At 38.6% G+C, this 12,128-nt stretch overlaps 1 protein-coding gene across 4 annotated transcripts in view; it reads left to right on the top strand.

Annotated features, from left to right (window-relative positions):
- Positions 1-12,128, top strand: part of TMEM260 (transmembrane protein 260) — an 82,521-nt gene that overhangs the window by 46,093 nt on the left and 24,300 nt on the right. For all 4 annotated transcript variants that reach the window (XM_006144862.3, XM_006144863.3, XM_006144861.3 and 1 more), the window contains 2 exons: positions 3,779-3,950; positions 7,663-7,811. In XM_006144862.3, the coding sequence (XP_006144924.1) occupies positions 3,779-3,950; positions 7,663-7,811 (321 nt within the window). The remainder of the gene's footprint in view (positions 1-3,778; positions 3,951-7,662; positions 7,812-12,128) is intronic.

The raw sequence follows: 12,128 nt of genomic DNA, 5'->3' as shown, positions 1-12,128 counted from the left end.
ATATTATTCTCAAATTTTTGTGCCATTTTCTCAGTCTTTGTAGTGGATTTTTCTAGGCCAGCAATTTTTTCTTCTACGTCTGAGATTCTATTTTCTGTATGATCTAGTCTGCTTTTAATACTTTCAAAGGAGATTTTGACTTCCTGTATTATAGACTTCATTTCTAACAGTTCCGTTTGACTCTTTTATAAAGCGTGTAATTCCTCTTTTAGATCTTGCAAGAATTTCCTCACCTCCTGGAACTCGTCAACTTCTTTCTCCTTTCTCTTTAGCAGTTCATTGTCTCTCTTCTCTTCCATCTCAGTTAGCTTCGCCATTATGAATGTTCTAAATTCTTTATCAGACATTTCCATGATTTGCATTGAACTCCTTGTGGATGAAGAGGAGTTATTCTTTTCCCTTGGAGGAGAGGTATTTTCTTGCTTTCCCATATTTCTTATGGTTCTGCGGTGATTCCTTGTCATCTGATGATGGATCATGTGTTTCTTTCAAATTCTTGAAGTTCAATCTTGTGCCCAGCGGCAATGAAAGCTGTTCAAGTGAATTATCTCTTCATTGTTGTTTCCCTCTGCCATTTTCAAATGCAGAAATACGTCTAAGTGATTCCTAGTATCTAAACGTGGTGACCATCTATTCCAAAATATTCGCCAATCAAACCCACCGCTTGTGAGGCGGTCTCGGTGGCCTTCGCTGCCGTGGCGTTCAGTCACCAGGAGCGACCGCTGGCCGCTTCATCACAGCCGCCGAGGCCGCCACCGCTGCGCTCTTTCCGGCCCTACCACGGCGTCCGATTCTGGGCTTTTTGTATGAATTAAAATAATTCACTGTATTCAAAGATTTCATCTTTTGGTAATACCTGACCTGTGTCCAGCACATCCTATAGTAGTGAATAGTAATTATTTTTAAATTAAATTCTAAAATTTTTACAACTCACATTTTATATGTATTTTAAAATTTTTTCATAACCAATGCAATGAAAATTTGAGTGTAACATAGATGTTCGAGTCTTAGGTGATGGTTCATTTATTTCCAGCAGCATCAAGTACACATTGCCAGAATAGAAGAGTCCCCCAGAGTTTTGTTATAGTAGGATTTCATTGGCATTATGTTAAAAGACTGGATTTCTTCCTTCAACTTAATTTTAAAAATGGATGTTCTTTGGGGCCAGCAGGTGGTGTGATGGTGAAGGCTCTGGATTGCATACAGTCAATGCATGGTTCGAGTCCCAGACCCAGCAGCTTAAAAAAAAATCATACCAGGCACATGTACATGTGTACCCAAAATCCCAAGAGGAGAAGGAATTATGGTGTGGCCATTCCCCTTAAAGAGTGATTTCTCACTTTCTCTTTCTCTTTTTTTTCCTCTCTCTCCCTCTCTCTCTCTGTCAAGCACACATGCTCTATAGCAAAACTTAAGAAAAAAAAAAAAAAAGGTGATGCTTTTTATAATACCAGGATAGAGTCCCTGTTAGGAAGGTTGCATTACCAGTCCTATGAGAAATGGCTGCATGTTCCAGACACAACTTCACTGCTAGCTCAGGAAGGGTTTGCCAAACCCAGAAGGTATTTCTCAAACTTTTCTTATCCCAGTCTTCTCTTGGCTCGGGTTTTTTGTTTTTTGTTTGTTTGTTTGTTTGTTTGTTTTAAGTTTTTGCCATAGGGCATGTGCATTCTCTGGAGCAAGACAGACAGAGACAATGAGAGGGAAAGTGAGAAATCATCCCCTAGGGGGTTGAACACACTGCAGTCCCTTCCCCTCTAATCTCCTCCTGAGATTTTGGGCATGTGTGAACATGTGCCTGGATTGATTTTCAAGCTACCAAGTCCAGGATGTGAACCATGATTGCCCACGTGGGAACCTGGTACTTTAACCAGTCTGCCATCTGTTGACCCTCAGGTAATTAGGGCAGTCCAGTTTGTTTTTGTTTTTGTTTTATTGCCAGAGGGTATGTCCACTCATCAAAGACAGAAGCAGGGAGAAAACACCTCCCAATAGGACCTCTTCTCCATTCACCATCCTGTCAGGACCTTCAGCACACACACATGCACACATGTTTCACCAGCCACTGGAGCCGGGATCTGAACCATAGCTGGCCAAGTGGAGTCTGGTTCCTTGAGCACTAGGCCACAGGGCTAGCCCAGGCTGTGTTTTCATCTTGTTTTGATTCTTTCATTTGTCCTAGGGAAATAGAAAAGATAGCAGCTTTGCTGGGTAAGAAAATGTGTCATAACCCTACAAAAGCAGTGACTCGTAGGAGGAAATCGCTGCATTGATTGCAAAGGCAGGCATAATATCCTGTTCCAGGAAGTGTTTGCTTTGTGATACGAACCCAGTGATTCAACTTTGGGCTGTATTTCTTAACACCATGAAATGTAATGGACCTGATAATAATAGGAAAGACTCTGCTTGGTCTGTTTTTGAGGCTTTTACTTTCTTGTAGTCTTTTTCTTTTTTCATGGAAAACCCTCAGAATTCATGCCAGTTTTTCATTGACATTAGAAAGTCTACTTCATTCTTGAAAAGAGCCATACTGCTCTTGTTGGCAAGAGCACATACTGCCTGGAGAGAAGTGAGCAACTCACAAACTGTTCCTTCTCTTTCTTCTCATTGGTCTCATTCCCTAGTGATTCCTCAGTCTCAAAGGGAGGTAGGAATCCAGGAAGCCTATGGTTCAGGGAGTATAGAAAAGAGCAACCACTGCATGCAAGAACCATACAGATGTTATACAGATTTATGATAGATAGACAGGTTTCTTTTTGCATTTCTGGAAATTCCTTTGGAGTAAATGAAATTAACCCTAAATTTCAAGTGTGATCAGAAAGCTTACATTTTTAGGCCTTGGTGACACAATCAGTAGTATAATAACTTCCTTCATAATGAAGTCACAGAGCTGACTATAATGTTTGAATCCCTAGTTAACCTGAAACACACTAGGTGTGGTGCACCCAAGACCTTGACAAGCTGGATGGCTGGAGGAACAGGACTATAGTCTGACAAGACCTCGTGGAGGCACTGCTCTCTCTTTCTCTCTCTCATATATGTACATGAATACAATAAACTATTTTTAAGAATTTTTAAAAAGAAAACTTACTTTTTAAGCATAAAAATAGGTCACTTAAAAAAAAAAAAAGACCTATTCTTAGGGTGTGGTGGCACCCGCCCTATGGCAAAAACAAGATCTATTCTTGAGCAGTAACTGATATATATATATATATATATATATTTTTTTTTTTTTGGAGGTGGTTTGTTCTATGTGTGCGTGTGTGCCACTATAGGTGCATGTGCTCGCCAGACAGAGAGAGACATAGAGACAGAAAGTGAGAAATCATCCCCCAGGGGGGATGGTCACGCCACAATCCCTTCTCCTCCATTCTCCTGTCAAGATCTTGGGCACGCATGCACATGCACCTGCCATGAGTTTTAAGCCACCGGGTCCGGGACACAAACCGCGGTCGACTACGTGGGAGTCCAGCAACATAGCCATTACGCTAACTGCTGGTTCCCCTGATTTTCTTAAAATGGAAATGACTAAATTCCAGAAGACAGAAGACTGATTTTTTTCAATTACATAGTTAGCTCCTTGTCCTTATTTGTTAGCTGAGTTTTTTCCTGTCAAATACATGCATCCTTTTAGAGGATATAAATTAGAATACTTTGAAATACTAAATATTGGTTATATGATGGGAAAAGGATGATGTAAAAAAAAAAGGCCAGTCTTACTAAAACTGTAGTAAAGTGTTGTTATTTTAATGTGATTTTTAAAAATCTTTTTACTCAGCATTTGTGACCAGAGGACCAACTACGTGATTGATAAATTTGCAAAGAACCTTCTAGCCTCTATGCCTCGCAACGCGATTATCTTACTCAGAGGAGATCTGCCAGGGAATTCTCTCCGTTACATGCATTACTGCGAGGGCTTGAGGCCAGATGTTTCATTAGTGGATCAGGAAGTAAGTATATAAGAACGCATTTAGACTATAGCAATAATTTTATCATGTTTTTGAAAAAACTATCTTTTTATTAAAATAGTGTATGAGTACAATTTTCATGATCAGTTGTAGAATATATATGTCACATTCTTTTGTTTAACTAATAGTATAGGTCATAGGAATTGTTTCATTCTCTTTTAAAATTAATGTTCTAAGAATTAGTGTGTTTCATTTTAGATTCAGTAACATTCTAGGTCTCTAGCTCACATGAGCAGCAGTCACAAAATGTTTATTGTATAGTAAACTTATTTTTAAATTGTTCTTTTACACTCAGCCATCTCAACCATTCACAGTAACACTATCCACTGGTCCAGGAATTAAATTAAGTTGGATCTAAAATAAATCAAACTGAGGGTAGGTAAATATTTTACTTAAAACAGAAATTATTAGCCATATTGATGCTATAGAATGTTTTGTTGATCTTATGATGAAAATATGTTAGGAAAGGTCTTGTGAACATTTTAAAGGCCATTAAAACTATTTTCTGAAACTGAAGAGTTATATTTTAAGAACTATTATTTAAACTATACATACTTAAAAGGGAAGGAATCTATTTCTGCTGTTTTTAAAGCATTCATCAGGAAAAGAGAAATTCTTAATCTTGAAAGAATGACTCATTAATTGAGCAAATTATTAGGCACAATATTTAATAAATTTGTTGACTTAATAAATATAATTTTGGAAAGACTATATAAACAGATTTGCAAATATTGGGAACACAGATTGATTAACTTGATTTTTGGTCTAGATTCTGACCAAAGCTAGGTTATTTGTTAGTAGCATGGTTCCACACTATGACTTAAATACTGTTTAGAATGTTAGCTGCTAGAGTTGATAAGTGTGGATTTCAAAGAGAGTTAGGCCTAAATTCAAGTCCTCATTCTGTCACTTCCTGGCTTCCTGGATGTATGACATAGACTAATGATTTTTCCTCTGAGAGTTTCTGTTTCTTTATTTATAAAATGGAAGTCATCATTATATAAATGAAACTCGTATAAGTTAGGATGCTTATAAATGCAAGAAACAGAATACCTGACTAATTATAGCTTAAACTATTGAGTTTTTATCTCACACAAGTAGTCTAGAGAAAAGCACTCCCATGATGATGTCAGTGTTCTAGAGCAGCTTTTCTGCAAACCTTTCCTTCATGGTCAGGTTGTCCAGTTCCAAACATCACATCCTCAAATGAAGCAAGGTACTTCTGGTCATCTCTCGCTCCCTTTCCCTCCCTTCCTTTCTATTGGGAGTAACAGTAACATGTGTTCCAGAATTCTACAGAAAATCTCTACTCAGCCTTCACTGACCAATGCTGGGTTAAATGTTCATTCCATTCTGCTCACTCACAAAACCAAGTGACCAGAGCACACCCCCCTCCTTAAGCTGCCCAATCAAAATCAGTTTTGTACTAGTGAAAGAGAAGAAGGTATTAGCTACTGAGTGGACAATCAACAATATCTAATACAACTGTTCCTACATAGTAAGATTAGTATGAGGGGACCAGTAGATGGTGTAATGGTTACGTCACTGGACTCCCACATCTTCCACTACAGTTTGAGTCCCAGATCCAGTGGCTTAACTCACACTGGGTGCATGTGCGTGCTTGTCCAAAATTCCGAGGGGAGACTGGAGGAGAAGGGATTGCAACGTGGCCATCCCCCTGGGGGGGGTGGTTTCTCGCTTTCTGTCTCTCTGTCTTTCTCTGTCTCTCTGGTGAGTACATGTACCTATAGCGAAAATCTCTTCAAAAAAAAAAAAAGTATAAGAAATAAATGAGAAACATTAAGACTATTACACAGTGGGTATTTAATTAATGTTAATATCCCCAAGAATTGAAACTATTTCAATAACTATTTTTTAGTCTTTTCAATGTACACTTAGATTAAAATCAGTTTGTCACTTGCTAGTTAAATTACATATAAAGGGTATGTAAAACATAAGCACAGTTGTTCAAATGTGCTATCCAAGTTGTAACAGTGCTTTGAAATTGTAAGTTGGAGTTTTTTCCTTTAAAAAGAGGGAATATTGGGACCAGCAGGTGGTGTGATGGTTAAGAGACTGGACTCCCATATAGTCTGTCCACTGCAGTTTGATTCCCAGACCTGGTGGCTTGAAATTCACACTGGACACATATGCATGCATACCCAAAATCCCAGGAAGAAAATGGAGGGGAAGGAATTATGGTGTGGCCATCTCCCTGAGAGGTGATGTCTCACTTTCCCTCTCACTGTCTCTCTCTGGAGAGTACACATGGACTATGACAAAAATGTAAAAACAAAAAAGAGGGAATCTGTACATATAATAGTATAGAGTTAAGCATACCTTAAATGTGAATTATGAAACTTTTTTTTCTAATATCAGTTTATTTAGATCAAAAGAACATGTAAGGATATATATTTAATTTAGGGCTACTTATAAATTCAGATAGTTTAGCCAAAGGAGTTTGTGTTTTATTGTTTGGGGTGTTTTTGGGAGAGGTTTTCACTATAGGCCATGTGCACTTGCCAGAAAGATAGAGAGAGACAGAGAGACAGAAAGTGAAAAATCATTCCCCAGGGGCGGCATGGCCACACCACAATCCCTTCCCTTCCAGTCTCCTCTCAGGATATTAGACATGCACGCATGCATGCCCAGCGTTGAGTTTAAGCTACCGGGTATAGGACTCGAACTGTGGTCAATCATATGGGAGTCCAGCAACATAGCCATTACTCCATCTGCCGATCCCTGTCAAAGGAGTTTTTAACTTCAAAGACTCTATTTATGATTAAGTTTCTCAAATGCCAGGGTTATATCTTATTCATTATAGCTAAGCAACACTCACTTTTTTACAATGAATGACTGTGAAAAGAGTTATGATACATATCTGTATTTTGTCTAATCTAGCCATCAACCAATATAATTTGTCAACTCCTCTATGCTATGCGTGTAGGTGCAAAGGCACAAAGGTCCGGGATACAGGCTGCAGTGCGCAGTGTGGGAGTCCAGCGTCTTAAGCATTACCTTCCCCTAGGAACTCAGTCCAGGGAGGAGCAGGCCTCAAGCTGTGACAGAGTTGGGCAGAGAGTGCTCTAGGAGCATGTCACTCTGGCTGTGGAGACTGGGGAGGTCATCACCAGAAAGTGGCGTTTCCGCTGATGCTGTCAGTAGAGTACACATGCTAAATGTGTAAGAATGGTTATGAGTATTTACAAGAAGGTCATTCTGTGTAGTCAATCAAATGTGTGAAGGTAAAATGAAATGAGGAAATGATGTTACCAATTATAGTTGTAGTCATACCTTTTTTTTTTTTTTTTCCCTACTATAGGGCACATCTGCTCACTAGAGGGGGAAAGAAAGAGAGAGAGAGAGAGAAATCACTCTCCAGGGGAATGTGTCTTTCAAGCCACCAGGTCCAGGACTCAAACCACATAGTTGGCCATGTGGAGATCCAGCTACCTTAAGCTCCACACCACCTACTGGCCGTAATAATAGTCATACCTTATGATAGAATATCCAAGAGTTAAGTCATTAAAGGAAAAGTCAGTGTCACATATTCAGCTGTGCTTGTCTATATATTTCAATTATGTGTATATTTAGTGGATATATTCATATTTTAGAATCTTATTACATTTGATAAACTTGATTTTTTCTAAGGAATACATTAACAATATGACATCATATGTGATTTTTCTGGCAGATGATGACTTATGAGTGGTATTTACCCAAGATGGCAAAGCATTTACCAGGAGTCAACTTTCCCGGGAACCGGTGGAATCCTGTGGAAGGAATATTACCTAGTGGAATGGTCACATTTAATCTTTATCATTTTCTTGAAATAAATAAACAGTAAGCATTCTTTTCATATAATAGCTTTTCTAAAATCTTAAGCTTTTCTAAAATTGTTTCTGTAGCAGCTGTGCCTCATCCAAAAGACCAATTTTCTACACCTATTTCCCTGTCACCGGTGAGATTATCTTTGTAATTAAATTGAATATCTGTGTATAAATGAGGCCAGGCAGAAATAAATGTTATTGTTCTGGGTAAAGGAAAAATAAAGACAGATTAAGAAGAATGGCAAATAAGATCTTAGTACAATTCAGAGAAATTGGAGATGTGCCTGCCTACTTGAAATCATTGCAGGTGGATCGCAAGCAATTATAGTTTCCCCCGATCAACACCATGGCCTCCTTTTAAGTGTAAAGTAAATGTTTTCAGGAATAATCACTATATAAAAATAGTTTAAGGATTTCTGTAAAGGATAAGACATTTTTATAAATAAGAAAAGCACCTACAGTTTATGCTAGCTGAGATAAAATATTAGAATTGTGAATTCTATACTCGAGAACATAAAATTATTCATAGTTAAGGTCAAGACCAAATAACTCCTTCAGTGGTATAGTATTGAACATTTCCTCTGTCCATAAAGTGCTTGGGATTGTCCAGAGCTTGAAGAAGAAAGATTTATTTTATGATTTGTTTTTTTTTTTCCTTGTAAAGTAAATACGGAAAGTCTTTGTAAATTCCAAAGTTAAATGAGCTCATGCTAAGGACATAATAATGTGGTATTTTTGGTGTTCAGGACCTGAAGTTACATGGCTTGTGGAGTAATGTGGAGATAATGAGTATACATGTGCTATCAGAGTAACATTTATTTTTTCTATTCTAGAATAAAATAATAACAACCACAGCAACAAATTAGCATTTTTGTGAATTTTTAAAAATTCAACTCCACAAAAAATTACTAAATATCTACTATGTTACAGCTTTTATTAGGCTTTAGCAATAAAAGAGATGAATGACACTCAGTTCCAAATTCAAGGAGACCATTGTCTAGTTGCACATAGATAGATGTGCATATATCTAGCCTTTCTGTGATGGGGTAAGTTTTGTACTAGCAGTGCCTTGTAGGATGTCAAATGTAGTAAATGCTCCATATGTGTTTACTGGATGGATGATTTGACTGACAAGATAAGCCTAGTAGTCTAAGAACATGAATGAGAAGACCATTAATTCTGTGTAGGGCATTCATTCAGCATTTAGTTAATAAAGAGCAGGTGTCCAAAATGTTCCAAGAACAACATTATGGAAATATCGTATGCTCCTTGGGGAAACACTAGACAGTACAGAAAAATGTAAAGATGATGCTCATGCCAGCTAGTGGCATAATGGTTAAGGCAGCTGAGTCCCAGGAAACCAACTGGGCTGTTTGAGTCTCAGACCCAAAAGCCTACAAAACATGCCGGGTGCATGTGCATGAATGCCCAAAATCTCAAAAGGAGGGTGAAATGGAGAGAAAGGGATTGCTATGTGACTGTCTCCAGTGAGGGGGAGCTTTCTTATTTTCCCTCTCTCTGTCTCTCTTGGGCGAGTGCACACACACTCTGGCAAAAATATTTTTTTTTTTTAGTATTGCTTATTGATGTCAATTTTTAAAATAAAATTTTAATTCAAAAAATAGTCTGGGGGCCAGCAGGTGGCACGGTAGTTAAGACACTGGACTCCCTCTTGGCCAACAATGTTTGAATCCTGGACCTGGTGGCTTGCTTTCTCACTTTCCCTTTCTCTCTCTAATGAGTGCACATGCCTCATAGAAAATTTTAATAATAATAATAATTAATAAAATTAAATGAATAATTCTAAAAAACAGAAAAAGTAGTCTGTTAGGGGCAAGCCCCATTGCACAAAGGTTAAGTGGTATACTAGGGACTGGAGCCCACATGACCAAATGCAGTTCCAATCCTGGTCCTGACAGCTTGAAAAACACACAGTGTATCTGGGGGTGAGTTTATGTTCTCAAAATCCTGGTGTGATGGAGAAATGGAGGAAAAAAGTTCGGGACATGGACATGCCCCATTGGGGTTCTCTCTCTCTCTCTCGTGAGTGCATGTACTTTCTGACAATAAAATATGTATATATTACAAAGTAGTATGTGTTCATTACAAAATGGGAATTTTTTTCTTTTCTTTTTTTTTCAGATTTTTGCTGTAGGTCACATGTGCTCATCAGAGAGAGAGAGTGAGAGACAACAATAGAAAGTGAGAAATTATCCCCAGAGGGGATGACCATGCTGCAATCCTCTCTCCTGCAGTCCCTTCTCAGGATTTTGAGCACACATGCCTGGTATTATTTTTAGGCTGGTAAATCAGGGACTCAAATCATGGAGTAGACCATGGGAAATCCAGTGCCTTAACATCTGGCCTGAGAAAATTCTTTAAAAACTAGAAAAAATACAGTCTTATCATCCTAAAGCAACAAAAATACATTTCATATTATTTCTTACTCACATTTAATCATTGCACGTATCTATAGCACACAGACACCACACACACACACACACACACACACACACACACACACACACAACTAGCTTCCCCATTTGCCTGGCGTGTTCAGGTTGATCCAGGATTCAGACCTGGGCCTCCCTCGTGGCTCCAATATTGTGCAGCAGCTGTGGTGCCCTGCTGCCTGTGCCATTGTGCTGGGCCTCACCTTCATTCTTTAAGGGTATTTGTAGGTATTTATAGACTTCTGGGTTGATAATGCTTTTTTCTCTAGCACTGTAAAGGTGTTATTTTATATCCTTTTAACCTGCATAGTTTCTGATGAGAAATCCACAGTCATTGAAATCATTATTTCCCTAGGTAAAATGAAAATTTTTTCCCAGCTGTTTTCAAGACTTTTTAATTGTCCTTAGTTTTCAGCAGTTTGATTATGATGTCTCTGACATGTATTTCTTTGGACTTAACGTTTTTGGAGTTTGCCGAATTTCTTGAGTCTGTTCAGTTATGTCTTACACAAAATTTGGAGATTTTCAGACATTATTTCTTTACATAGTTTTTCCTGTCTCACATTCTTTCTCTTTTGAAATTCTGATGATACCAGTTTAGAACTTTTGATAAAAGTCTCAGGGACCTGACACTGTACATTTGTTTCAATAATTTTTAATTGTTTAACTTGCATAATTTTTCTTCATCTTTCCTCAAGTTTCCTGACATATTGTCTACAAACTTATATTAAGCCTATCTAGTGAACTTTTAATTTCAATTGTTGCATTTTTCAAGTTTGTAATTCCCATTTAGTTCCTCTTTATGTCTTCTACCACTTTGTTGAGACTCAATATCTTTTCATTCATTTCAAAAGTATTTGCCTATACTTCTTGGTATATGGTTATAGTAGCTGTTTTAAAGTGTGTGTCTGACAATTCTTTTTTTTGGGGGGGGGGAAGGTTTTGCTGTAGGGCACGTGTGCTCGCCAGACAGACAGACAGAGACAGAGAGACAGAAAGCGAGAAATCACCCCCCAGGGGGGATGGCCACACCGCAATCCCTGCTCCTCCATTCTCCTCTCAGGATCTTGGGCACGAATGCACACGTGCCCGGCGTGAATTTAAGCCACTGGGTTCAGGAGTCCAGTGACATAGCCATTACGCTAACTGCTGGTCCCAACAGTTCTAGTATTTGTGTTATCTTGTCTTCCCTTGTGACTTGTGATTTTTCTGGGTCTTCAAATGCTAAGTAATTTTGGGTTATATATTGGATTATATATTGGACCTTATTTACCTGAAAAGAGTGTTGATTGTTTTTTTTGCTTTGTTGACCAATGGCCAGGTTAATCTCAAATGCAAGTACTGCCTTCTGTGAACTGTGGTTCCAATGCTAGCTCTGTTTTCAAAGCATTTGCCATTCTATTCGGAGCAATCTTAAGTGTGTACTGCCCAGTACCCAGTTTGGACTTGGGTGATAGTTTGCCATGTGACTAATTTTACAAACCCATTTAGAGTCAGCTTATTGCATGCCCAGCTCAAAGATAAGCTAGGAGTTTGTATGAGTTTGTAAGACTGCTTTCTGGATCCCTCTCCTTTTGGTAGACATCCCCCTCCAGGACTTTACAGCTCCCTGGGGTCTTCCTTCTTATTTCTCTGGATGAAGAGCTGAAGTTTTAATTTCTCTCTTCTGCCATGCATTTGCCGTGATTGTGTCTCTTTGGAGCCAGGCTGGAAGAGGACAGAGAAAAACAAAAGGCCATGGGGATTTTCTCCATGCTGTTGGAACCACAGTTCCTCCAGTTAGAGAGGAGTTTTTCTTCCTCAGAGTCTTGGACACCTGCCCAGCCACTGTTGCCATCCCTGTTCTGCTGCCACAGTATTGCCTTGTGTCCAGGGAA

The sequence above is a fragment of the Tupaia chinensis genome, unplaced genomic scaffold (assembly GCF_000334495.1).
Source record: "Tupaia chinensis unplaced genomic scaffold, TupChi_1.0 Scaffold000133_1, whole genome shotgun sequence".
Classification (NCBI taxonomy): Eukaryota; Metazoa; Chordata; class Mammalia; order Scandentia; family Tupaiidae; genus Tupaia; species Tupaia belangeri.
This window is presented reverse-complemented; position numbering and strand designations above follow the sequence as displayed.